The 12482-nt window shown below is 50.1% G+C and overlaps 1 protein-coding gene and 1 long non-coding RNA gene across 15 annotated transcripts in view; one reads left to right on the forward strand and one right to left on the reverse strand.

Annotated features, from left to right (window-relative positions):
- Positions 1 to 5026, forward strand: part of LOC147128755 (calcium-activated potassium channel subunit alpha-1a-like) — a 44920-nt gene extending 39894 nt beyond the window's left edge. For 6 of the 11 annotated variants that reach the window (XM_086015855.1, XM_086015857.1, XM_086015856.1 and 3 more), the window contains 7 exons: positions 441 to 554; positions 647 to 736; positions 970 to 1100; positions 1921 to 2115; positions 2217 to 2335; positions 2418 to 2621; positions 3619 to 5026. In XM_086015855.1, the coding sequence (XP_085871981.1) occupies positions 441 to 554; positions 647 to 736; positions 970 to 1100; positions 1921 to 2115; positions 2217 to 2335; positions 2418 to 2621; positions 3619 to 3640 (875 nt within the window). In that variant the 3' untranslated portion in view covers positions 3641 to 5026. Of the gene's footprint in view, positions 1 to 440; positions 555 to 646; positions 737 to 969; positions 1101 to 1759; positions 1834 to 1920; positions 2116 to 2216; positions 2336 to 2417; positions 2622 to 3618 lie in introns of those variants that run through there. The other 5 variants (XM_086015858.1, XM_086015859.1, XM_086015866.1 and 2 more) reach the window with 3 other exon arrangements.
- LOC147128756 (uncharacterized) overlaps positions 1543 to 12482 on the reverse strand; it is a 110015-nt gene continuing 99075 nt past the window's right edge. For 2 of the 4 annotated variants that reach the window (XR_015082407.1, XR_015082409.1), the window contains 2 exons: positions 4616 to 4881; positions 1543 to 3818 (listed from right to left, as the gene is read on the reverse strand). This is a non-coding gene — a long non-coding RNA (uncharacterized LOC147128756). Of the gene's footprint in view, positions 3819 to 4615; positions 4882 to 5892; positions 5967 to 12482 lie in introns of all 4 variants that reach the window. The other 2 variants (XR_015082410.1, XR_015082408.1) reach the window with 2 other exon arrangements.

The raw sequence follows: 12482 nt of genomic DNA on the forward strand, positions 1-12482 counted from the left end.
AAGAAAAACTGTGGGACAGCTCCATTCGATTCAACTCAGTTGTTTATTTCAAGCTCAAAGTTCCTTAAAATTGTTGAAATGACAATAGACTTTGCAAAAGTACTTGAAGACGTTCTTAGGGAAATCTTGCGTGAGCAAAAAACAGACAATTTCAAGGATCTTTACTTTGACCTGTGTACAAAATTTGGAGTATTTTTGCCACCTCTGCTTTGAACTCTAACTTGGTTTTTCCTTTGAACAAAAGTAGTCAGTGAGGTTGAGCGCTTTCGCCACTCGGCCATTTACCGGAATCCGTTAACTAGTGTGGGGGCTTTTTCTTTCTCTAAAGCATTTGTACTTCGCATGATTTTGTTACCTTGTGTATGAAACGCAGTCTGCTTGCCTTTAGCGACAGCGGCACGTACGGTGAGATCTATGCGTCAATGTGTTGCGCTCCGCAGGCTTCACGCCGCCGGGTATGGAGCGCCCGTCTCCCGAGAACAGCCCGATCCACGGCGTCGCGCGTCAGACCTCGGTGACGACGGGGGCCAACATTCCCATCATCACTGAACTGGGTAGGCTGGACGCGCGCGCGCGCGCGCGCGGCCCCGCTGGCGCTAACGCGGTGGACTAACGACCCCCCCGTTTATCCCTCAACGCCCGTTAGCAAAGGCCAGCAAAAAGCAAAAAGCGCCTGCAATTTCACTCAGTCAGGACAAAAGCAGCGGGACCGGCGTACAAATGATTACCGAGCTGGGTAAGACGTTTGCGGACGCTGCCGAAGGCTTTCTGCTCTTTCTTGCCTTTTGCTTTTTGCCTTTGAGCGCACCTTTCACACCGTTGTGCTCGCAGTTGCTTGCTTTGGCTGTCAAACACATTCGAGTCTACAAGCCTCTATCTAGCTGGAACATGTAACCTCAACGTTGAAATTCTAATTTTCACACATGTTCGGTATTTTTGAAATATTACTTCTTTTGGTAATGTCCCTAGTTAACGATTCCAACGTTCAGTTCCTGGACCAGGACGACGACGACGACCCCGACACGGAGTTGTACCTGACCCAGCCGTTCGCCTGCGGCACCGCCTTCGCCGTCAGCGTGCTGGACTCCTTGATGAGCGCCGTAAGTTCTCCCCAGTGACGATTCCACCACATTTCCTCACTTGGCTATGAGCGAAACGACGGATAACCCACAGTAAGGTCAAGCTGTGCCACATGGTGGCATGGCCAAAGCGAAAAAATTAAAAAGGCGCTCTGATCCTATTAGGGGCGAGAAAGAGCAAGACTGCTGCCTTTCAATTTGAGTGAGGTTGGAACAAAGCGGCCTTCGGAGCGCAAGCTAGCTCGTGGACAGGCCCGGTTCATCGTGCCAGTCACAAGAGGCTTAGGGAGATGTCACGCTGCTTGCAAGCCACTTCCTACGTCCTCCCCCCTGAGCGGAGGTGGCAAAAGTACTCACAGGCTGTAGTCAAGCACAAGTAAAAAAAAAATTAACTACAGGGTACAAGAGTCAACCGAAAAAGGAAAATTCTTGTCTTCATGTCAAGTATAGAATAAAAACTTCATTCACATTATAAGTTTATTATTGTAACCTGATCATTTTCAGATTTTACTTTGACAGTTTGACTTCTGGTTCATCTTATAAATCAAAGTTTCTAACGATGTATAACTAAGCTTATCTTGCATAATACTATAAAAAAAACAAGAAGAATAAGGCCAAGTGTTTGAAAAGTTGCGCAAGTGACCTGAACTGAAAGGAATCACTTCCTTTTGTTTTGACAGATGCGGAAGCCAACTTTGCCCACCTTTTTTAAAAAAATGTTCTAACATTACAAAAAAACCATGAAATGAATCAGGTCAGAACGTCTGGTGTGGCGGCAATATGAATGGCTAACAGAGATGGCTCGCCATGATTTACAAGTACTTGTACCGCCGGGCCCTAGACGTACTTCAACGACAACATCCTGACGCTGATCCGCACGCTGGTGACGGGCGGCGCCACGCCGGAGCTGGAGGGGCTGCTGGCGGAGGAGAACGCCCTGCGCGGCGGCTACAGCACGCCGCAGACGCTGGCCAACAGGGACCGCTGCCGCGTGGCACAGCTGGCCTTGTACGACGGGCCCTTCGCCGACCTTGGGGTGAGAAGGCAAAACGTCATCAGATTTACCGCCTGTACGCGATACACACGTATATATGTATTGTGCCACCTAAGGCCTTTTTGCCTCGCCTCGTTTCTTAGGATGGTGGTTGCTACGGCGACCTCTTTTGCAAAGCCTTGAAAACCTACAACATGCTCTGCTTCGGCATCTATCGGCTACGCGACGCGCATCTCCACGCGCAAAGTCAGTGCACCAAACGGTGAGTCTTGCCCCGCCGCCGCCACATTTCGCAAAAGTGTCCCAAAGTTGGTTTCAGCGGGCGTCCTGGATGTCCCCCGCAGCTACGTGATCACCAATCCGCCCTACGCCTTCGAGCTGGTGCCCTCGGACCTCATCTTCTGCCTCATGCAGTTCGACCACAACGCCGGCCAGTCGCGGGCCGGCCTCTCGCACTCGTCCAGCAAGAAAAGCTCGTCCGCGCACTCCATCGCCACCATCAACCGAGCCAACCGCGCCAAGAGCAGGGAGCCGCGCGACAAGCTCAAGTACGGAACCAAACATCCACAAATGGCAAATGCTTTCCAGAACACGCGTTTATTTCTTGATCTTCTCTCTTATGAACAATGGAAACATGGTCCGGCCCACGCACAACAAAACAAACCGCCGCCATCTTGTAGTTAGCTTTCTTAACGGGATATATGATGAATTTGACCACTTGATTCTTTTTCATGTGCAATTAAGGCCTTTAAAAGCACATTTTGCGGCTTGCTGTCGACTGAAAGGCAGCGACCAATAACGGCTCATGTGAAGTTTGCAAGCCGAGCCGAGTACTTGTGATGTCATTTTCAGTCCACAGCAAGTGACAAAATGTGTTTTTAAAGGCGTTCATTGTACACAAAAATGTATGTGGTTATCAAATTCATTATAGACAAAATGTGAACAATGAGTTAAGTATCCTTTAAACGTAAACTTTAACACTTACTATCCGCGCATGCATCATTTTGTTGTGCATTTCGCCATCATGCGTTTCCCCCAAAGCGCCTCAAGAAAACAAAGGGCAGCCCAAGGTATGGACGGGAATGCTGATTAGCTACTTACAGCATTCGGCTGCTTGTAATTAACCGCATGTCACGACTCCACTCTTTGCAGTAGTCTGACTCCTGTTGGTGCTGCTCTTTTTGGTTAGCAACTGAGTTGAAATGGCCAATGTCAGCATACTCGCAGTTAGCGAACTGCGTTGCTTCAGTGCTACCTTAGTGATAAGAAGGTGTGTTGAGTTATTTTTAGACAACAGTAATGCTTTGCCGGCGTCTTATGCAATGAATAGACAATTACGGTATAGTCAACCTAGGATCGTATTAGAAGCACTCGGGGGAAATCGTTTGCAACGCGCGTCAAAGCGCCACACGTGAATTCATTCGGCGCTGCTGTTTTGATGTGATGTATTAACCACGAAACGGCGCACTCCAGTGGCAGCATGTGGAACATTAACATCCGAGCCCCCAGTTTGATTTTTTTTTTCTTTTCCTTGGTGCGTTCCAGAAAAGACATGGTTTACAGATGAGCGGCAGGAGGGCGTGCACCTGAGGACCACGCCCGCCGGGCCTGTCATCAATATGTATGCCGCCGGCGCCGTCTCCTCCATCACGCCCCTCCGAGAAGCGCAAGACCAACGCTGACGTCGGGGCTCTTCTTAGTCGGCCAGGAGACAACTCACGCAGGCAATCGGCGCCGGTTGCATTCTGGGAAATAAAGTCACAAGAGCGGTATCGGCACAGCAAATCAAAGTTACCTCGTTGGCTCTGACTTTGCCATTTATGCTGCTGATTGGGGGGGGGGGGGGTGACGACGATAAACTTTTCCACCTCAGGGGTAGTATCAGAGGCGCGCAATACCGGAAGGTGGGTTTCACACCCGACGCTCACTTGTCCCCCGCTTTGTTCTGTTTTCAGGGCAAGCCGACCCAACAATGTTCTTGACAAGAAAATGTTCAATGCGGCCCCAAGCACGGCAGTCTAAGTCATGTTGCGTTTGTGGGATATGAGCTAAACAGTCGAATCCACCCATTTTTGCACATCTCACGGAGCGGCCATTTTGTCACTTGCTGTCGACTGAAAATGACATCACAGGTGGCGCTGCCTAACTCATATTCCACAAGCCAGATATGAATCCGAATGCCATGTTTAGACTTGTGGGGGCACATGGAACATATTGAAAAGACTATTTTTGGGTGGACTTCCCCTCCCCTTTAAAGGAAACGGCCCTAATCAAGTCTGGTGAGCTGCGAGCCTTACGTTGTCTTTACTTAGGACCCCCCTGACCATCGACACGTTTGACTTCCAAATATGATAGAGCTGTTTTCTTAGCAAATCAAAAGCTATTTAAAGCCACGTATCGCATCAAGTGGGCCTCCAAGTCCTCCTTTGGCTTGAAGCACTGCCTGACTGACACAAGCCCCGCCCCTCTCTCCTTTCCACACTACCAGACAAAAAACCAAAACAAAAAACAGCTCTATCATAATCGTGCTCGTGCTACTTACATGCGCCATCCTTTGCACTGGTTACGCCGACGTGTGCCGGGCGTGCTTCAGCCGACGGAGGACCTGAAGAGGGGCCCACTGCTGCGAAAAGAGGCTTCCAGAATGATGTTCTCCCATCGTTGCAGCTCGAAATGTATTTGTTAGCAAGCTCCCAAAAAGTCTTAAAAGGACCACTGGCACATCCATCGTCCACATCTTGTCACGCTTCACCTGTGTTCAACTTTGGGTTTTGGGACGTACTTCTCAACTTGCGACATGCTCGTATACTGTAAAAAACAGAAAGAAAACAAAAAACGCTTTCTTGAGCGCAACATGGCGGGCGGGCTTCACTGTACACTGGACGGTCAACCACAGACTTGGACATGCATTCATTTTTTTGTATTTTAATGAAATAAACGCATATGTACTGTCTTCTCAAGCATGTTATTTTCAGAGGGACATAACGGTCGGTCATGCAATTCTAAAAACAACATCTCAAAGAAATGAGTTTTGGAGTGCTTTGAGATTTTCAACTATTACGCCGTCAATGAAATGTCGTATTTTGTCGGTTTCCTTGGCTGTTCAACGGGATTTACACTCTGCGCCGCGTTATTTGCACTTGATTCATGTGAGCGTCTGCGGCACACTGGAGCTTAATAGAAATGCCAGCGGGCGCCGGTGATTTACTTGAGTCAAATGTCGGCGTGCGAGATTTCCAAGGTTCGCGGGATTCGTGCATTATGCACAGAGACGCCGACATGACCTTCAGCCGTCGTGCGCGTGTACGCACGTGCAGCTCGGGCTTGACCCTCTCGAGGCCGCGCACAAGACGCCTTTCGCAGCGTCGGCATTGGGATTGAACCTCGGTAAATTATCTGCTTCTCAGGCCTGCACGCAAATGACGTCAGACGCATGCAGGCCTGCCGTTTCGACACGAAACAAGAAAGAAAAGGCTTCCGTGTACAGTAGTGCTGCTACAGCCCCAGAAACATCAACACAAAAAAAATGCTGGAAAGAAAAACAACACTATGATATCAGAATGCAAAGAATTAAACAGGCATTATCTGACTGCGGTGCATCTTCTTCACAATTATGACTAAAGCTTGAATTGATGCCTAGTTGCTATCTGTGGCGCCAACCTTAGCTTAGCCTGCTAAGCTAACAAGGCTGCCCAGAGTCTGCCGGCTCATCTAACGCTAAAAGCATCGACGCGACTCCAAAGCAATCCAAATGGTGCCTTTTTAACGACAGCGTTGACATATTTGCGGCGGGTGACGCCGATGCGAGTTGACACGTACCAAACCTGCAATGTCCCACAGCCATCTGCGCCTGTCAGCTGGGCCTACATCAGCGGCGCCGTCTCCACGCCGCCCTGACACATGTCACAAACTTTTACATGTCTGCTCTTTTTGGGCGCGGCGTGCGGCGGGATAAACGTACAAAAACCAAGCGGTCGCGTTAGCCAACGGAGCTAACGAGCCTGCGCCAATTAGGGCCGACGACCGACACCGGAAATGCGCCATAGTAGGAAACCCAGTGGGCACTTTTGTTCTGTAACATTCTCTTGCGAGACAAGAGGAGGAAAAATGCAAAAGAAACAACTGTGTTCTATTATACCGGAAATTCTATCAATTCAAATAACTACCTGTATAATAAATACATTTTTAAGCAGAACACACACAAAAAGGCCATTCAATTTGCATTTTGTGAAAGCCATACTGCCAGTACACTTTTGGGAATTTCTGCCCTGCTTAGTGAATGAGTCAGTAAGAACTAGGCATCATTCTTTATGTATTCATAATAAGTTCATTTAACGTGACATAATTAACTCATTCACTGCCAGACATCTTCAGACCCTCTTTTACCCTCACGTTTGAAAAAAAAATATATCAATAAGTGCCTGGGATTGAATGGCTGGACTGAAAAGACAAATAAAGATGTCAATGGCAGGGAATGAGTTAATAATGAAGCAAAAGTCGGCAATATTGTGGGCTGTGTTGGACATCTGAGGTGATTGCAGTTGCTCAGCTGACGTGAACTTTGAACCCTCTCTGATCAGCACTTTTGGCAAGGCAATCCATCAAGGTGCTCTTACTGTCACGAAGTGGTGGGGGGGAGGGGGGGGGGCAAGTAAGGAGGAGGAGGTGTGCAACGGTGGCTGCAGCTGCGAGTCAGCGGCGCTGCTTGAAGGCAATCATGTCAGCCTGCACACGCCACCCGCTCCAAAGCGGACCTGACGGGCCACGTGAGCAAGCGGCCGCCGGGTCCTGCGCCGCCTCGCTCGTGACGGCGGACCACAAAACAAGTGAATCCAAAGTAATGTGAAAAATTAATGTCAAGCATTAAAGCGTTTTGGCCCCGTTTTGGGGGGGTTTGGGGGGTCAATTCAATGGCCATTGTGCTGCTACTCCTGGTGTGGCCACCTCCAGGCATGCAGTCATACAGTGCTGTTTTCTGGAGACTCAGCTCCTCTGCCGGCTTCTCAGTACGGCAATATTAGTTATTCTTTGCAGAGGATAAAGAAGCTATGCCCGTCAGTATTGTTGTATGCGCTTCTGCTGCTTGTGTTCGAATAAGTTGCTAAAAGGTTTGTAATTACCGCGCGTTTGATGCTAGTTTTCTTAGCCCATCTATGGCAATTTGCATTGGCTGTTAGCATTAAGCAAAAGTGTCATTTACATTTCAACAGGTACGTTGATGAAAAAAAAAAATCAATGTGGTGGAAATCCAGACGTAGTGAACACGCTCAGTGAGGGACAGGCTAATGAATGGACTTTTTTGTTCGGATTGATGAAGGTGATGTCATCTTTTAACGCCGCACATCTGACATGAGCTCACAGGCGAGCTCTTATATTTCACTAACTTCCGCCTGTTGTTTCCAAACATGACGAAAAGGTCTACAAACGTGACACGGGCGGCGGCGGCGGCGGCGTGCGCGCTTGACAGGAAGCAGAGACGAGGACGAGACGCTGGTGCCGTATTAGCGGCCGGCATATTCCAACGCGCGACGCTAAGCTAAGGTGGCAGCGCCGCGGACGCTTTCTCGTCCACACTCGGCTGTCGTGGTGACCGGACCGGCAGGCCCGTTGTGTCATCGCGGCGGGCGGGACCCGGGCCACCCCGCCCGCGGACAGCCCGAGTCAACGTGCGTTTGATCGCCTCGCCGGGGAAGTGTGCTCATTTCCTCCGATATGCGAGCTACTCGAGGTGATCTGAACGCTGGAGTGCGAGAAGCTGTCGCCTCGCGTTAGTGTCCGGACGTGACGCGCTGAACATGGACAGCTTGTTCGCTCCGCACAGGTACACAGACGCAACACAGAAGCCCTTTTCCGACTAATTACGCCGCATTGCTTTTGTTTTAGTTTCCCTATGGATATTTCACTTTTTTTTTTCTTCAATATCGTACTTAATTCAGCTTAACATTTTGCCATCAGTGAAGGGGGGCACCCTTCCTCAAAAACATGTTTCTACTACTGTTGCGGCCACTGAAGAGGAGTGTTTTTCACGCTGAGAAAAATCGCCAAGGAAACGAGCGCGTCAATGCCGCTCATTCCTGCGCACCTTTGCTACTTTTTGCCATGACGGCCTTTGGCGAGTCTGTCACGACTTGTTGACACTGAGTGACGGTTGGCCTCCCGCCTCCAGCCAGCATCCGTTTGGATGCTTGCTCGATTCTCCGAGGTCACCTCAAATGCCCAAAACACACCGGCACCGACGCGAACGCGACAAACAAGCCCCCCCCCCTCCCCAAAAAAGTGCGCGCGGGGAGAGCGTGGCCAAGTGTCCTGACAGGCGGAGGTTTCACTAACACTGACGCAAGCTAATGAGGGCGCCGGAGGTGAAGCCCGATGCCGGCCCGTCGCCCGGCATCGGGCGGGGCTGATTGAGGCGCTCCAGTCAAATGAGGCAGGCAGCGGCCTGACTGATTTGACGCTCGTGTGGCAGTGACACACGCTAACGCTCATCGGTGTTGATGGGCCCCGCTCGGCCCGGGAGCCGCACTTCTTTTTATTCCCTTGTTCTTTTTTTCTTCCTGCCTGGGCTCTTCTTTCTCGTCTCCTTGCCACTTCCAATCAGGGTTGGGCAGACGGAGGCCCTCAGGTGCTCGCTTATTAAGCATCGGGAGGGGAGACGAGACGAGATGCGAGTAATAACCGGCCGGCCTCCCGACAGTCCAAACAAACGTTGGCTGCAAAATCGACATTTGGCGAGTATTAGCCAGCCTAATTGCCGACCTTTACACTTTTGAATGATCTGCGCTGTTCTCATTTCGAGCGGTGTGTTTTGGAGCGTTCGCTAAAGGGCCGAAAGCACAGCGGCGCCTTGACATACGAGTGACCCGACTTTTCCCGATATGAGCTGTCATTCAGAAGATTTCTTAAGACGACGGCAGTGAACTCGAGTCTCTTTGCAACGAGCGCAATTTGGCAGACAGAGAACGATTCTTTCAAATCGGGCTTCAAGCTGTTTAATGCCACTCCTAGTTGTCGTTTACTGTCAAATTATACATAAAACAAAGACAATTACACATTTAAAAACCACAAAAGTCTCCCGGCTAATGCTAGCACATACTGAGAAACATCAGCGACAGGCTGACAAATAGTATTGGCAGTTGTCGTTGCAACACTGGGAGAAATGACACTCTAAAGATAACGGACAGACAGGCAACATAATAGGCATATATTCTTTATCCCCTGCGAAAAACACTGAAAAGTACTGCAGAGCAAAACTGTCTGCATGACTGTTTTATACTGCCACCCAGTGGCCATGCCCAGTACACCGGAAGGAGCCGCAATGAATTTATTTGGATTATTTTGACATTTCAATTTTTTATGATCCATCCATCCATCCATCCATTATCTCCCGCTTATCCGAAGTCGGGTCGCGGAGGCAGCAGCTTCAGCAGGGAAGCCCAGACTTCCCTCTCCCCAGCAACATCCTCCAGCTCTTCCGGAAGGATCCCAAGGCGTTCCCAGGCAAGCCGGGAGACATAGTCTCTCCAGCGTGTTCTGGGTCGTCCTCGGGGTCTCCTTTTTTATGATGTTATAACAAACTGTTTTTATGAAGTACAATATTAGAAAGTGATAGTTTCCTTCTTAAAAAAAACTTTGGTTTTTATATCGGTGACTGGAACGGATTCATGTCGTTTCCATTTATTTCAATGGGGAACGATTGATTTGAGATGCAAGAGTTTTGCGTTACAAACTTGGGCATGGAACATATTCAACTCGCATCTTGAGGTAAGAGAGTGTGGCTCCGCCCCCTACCAGGAAAAAGTGGTGGCAGCGCAACGTGAAAGCGGCCCAGAATCATCACATGACCTGCGTGGTCCTGGCAGGCCAAATCATGATTTGCCACATGAGACGCAGCTCAGGAGGTGGGGAAGGAAGCGGCCGCATGTACACGAACGGCGGTCACGATAACGTCGTCAATAAACTTGTCAAGACGGGGCTGTCACGTTTTGGTAGTGAACGCACAGGAGCTGCTTTTTTGGTTTCTTTTTTTTTTGTCTACAACACCACAAATGCTACCTGCATAAAAATAATGAATCCAATTCGAAAATGTTGCCAGCAGCTCAGCACAACTTGTTTGCAGAGTTTGTGCTGCTATATGAGAAGAATCCAACAGGTGGCGTAAGACTCCTTCCCTCTGGAGAGTGCAACAATTCTGCCTCCTCTCAGTACTTAAGGCACTTGAATGAAAAATAAATAGGAGAAAAAAAGAAACCTAAAAGACCCAATCACGTCATCTTCGGCTTTCCAAAATGAATGTGAAAGGCCTCCGTCTCAACAATGGCCGCTCCTTTCAATAAGCTCCGTCTTTCATTTCCTTAGGTCCACACTTTGAAAAGGCCGCTCCAGCCCGCCCGGCCTCATTTCCTCTGGGCCTCCTCACAGATCACAGGACAGATCAGACAAGCCCCACATGGCAAGACAAGACCCTCCTCACACGGCCGCTTGGCCACAATTCATCTTGTGGCCGCCACCCACGGACGGGGCAAGGCCGTGCAACCCCCTCCTCCAAAAACCAAATCTTTTGGACTTTTGAGGCCTCTGTCAATGTTTTCCCTTTAAGCCTCGCACATCCGTCACCTGCACACGCTAACATACTGTCCGACCTCAAACACTTTTCACAACTCAGGCCTTGGTTGCAGTTGCACTGAGCAACCTGAAATGTGGTCGGCCAGCCAAGCGCGAGCAGACCCGCAAAAAAAAGTCTCAAGCGGCCGTGCCGCAAAAGACAGGGCGAGTCTGCCGTTTTGGTTTGAAGCAACCTTCTCGATGGCATTTAGCAAATTTCCACCGCTCCATCAAAAACAACCTCAACAAAACACAAGTGCAGAAGCCACGCCCAAAAGACACAGGAAGTCGGCCGTTTTGGTGCCACTCATTATAATGGCGACACATTTCCCAGTGGAAAAAAATGTTTTTCCAATGCTATGTCACCACCGCATTTTATGGGGCGAATGACAAATTATCTTTGCATGATCCGGCGATGAAAACATTGAAAATGGAACATTCCCTGGGGCAGGCTCGCTAAGATGCAACGTTTCCAGCTCCTACCCAACAATCGGCCATCTGTCGCGTCGGCGCGGCCGAGTCACGTAAACGCAGATAAACGGCAAACAATGCCGCCTTTGTCGGTCTCGCGGTCTTCACAACATGTGATTAGCCGAGCGAGGGCGAGGCGCGGCGGGCCGGGGGCGGGGGCTCGGCCAGGCGGGCGGAACGCACCGGTCGCCTTTGCCGCTAGCCCCGAAAATTCCACAAATCATTGTCCCGATCAAAGCCGCGAGCATAGCTTGGCATCGCTTGAAAAGAATATGACATCACGGCCCGCAAGAAAAAGCGATCCCGAGTAGAAGGCGGCTTTTTTTTGCCGGCTCTATTTCGCCTTCAAAGTCGAGCCACTTGCGCGGCCATCGGAGCCCTTGTAGTTTAAACGCTTTAGTGCGCGCGCCACAAAGGCCGGCCGACTTTCGGAACGGTCCGCATGAACGGCGCGCATGAGCGATCGTTTTGAAGCTTCCAAAGTGAACTGCAAGCAGCACTGAGGGAGGCGGGCGGCCTTCGTTAACAGCGCGAACAATCTGCATGTGGGTGGGGGCAAACCAAAAAGAAAATGTCTCATTAGTCTGGAACGGAACGGATGCTCTAGATAAATAGGATAAGAATAAAAATAAGAAGGAATCCACATTTTTGGGCTAGTTGGCGAGCTCATCGGATGATGAGCCGCGTGTTTGTTTGTGGATCCACTCAGGGGAAGGAAAAAAGGCTTCGTATCGACTATTACTACTCCTTTGTTCTTACAATCACCTCATTGTTGTTCCGATACTGAAGACCGTGAAAACTCATGGCGCTAAAGTACTTTAGCAATCATGGCACTCATTCCTTTTTGGAGTGCAATTTTGATGCCTTACTTCCCCCCTTTGTCGCCTTTATTTTGAACCATAATTGGATGGGAAAGACGGAGGCCGCAATTGTGTCTGCATGACACAAACGGGGGGGACGAGTGTGGCAAAGTGCCTTGGGATGGGGGTGGGGGGTCTGGGGTCTGGTCCACCTGTGGAGGCTTTGCAGAGATACGACTTATCTGACATCCCGCAACAGGATATGAACTCTTCAGCCGTCCTGATGCTGAAGGGGGCTTTGCATAGCGGGACAGTGGGTGCTGAGAGACGAGCGTTGTGCCAGGTGAGCCGTTTGGCAGCTGGCATTCCCGAGCGTGAGACCCCCCCCCCCCCGGCCCCGCCAACCCGAGCTTCCACACGTCTCCTCGGCCGGCCCTCCAGCTGCTCTGTGGGGCGGCTGTGTGCCAAAGTGCACGGCGACGCCAGCACGATATCCGGACGCTCGCTTTCCACAGACTTATCGGCAGACTTTGGGGT

This window comes from Filicampus tigris, chromosome 19 (assembly GCF_054856515.1).
Source record: "Filicampus tigris isolate MCC_2025a chromosome 19, RoL_Ftig_1.0, whole genome shotgun sequence".
NCBI lineage: Eukaryota > Metazoa > Chordata > Actinopteri > Syngnathiformes > Syngnathidae > Filicampus > Filicampus tigris.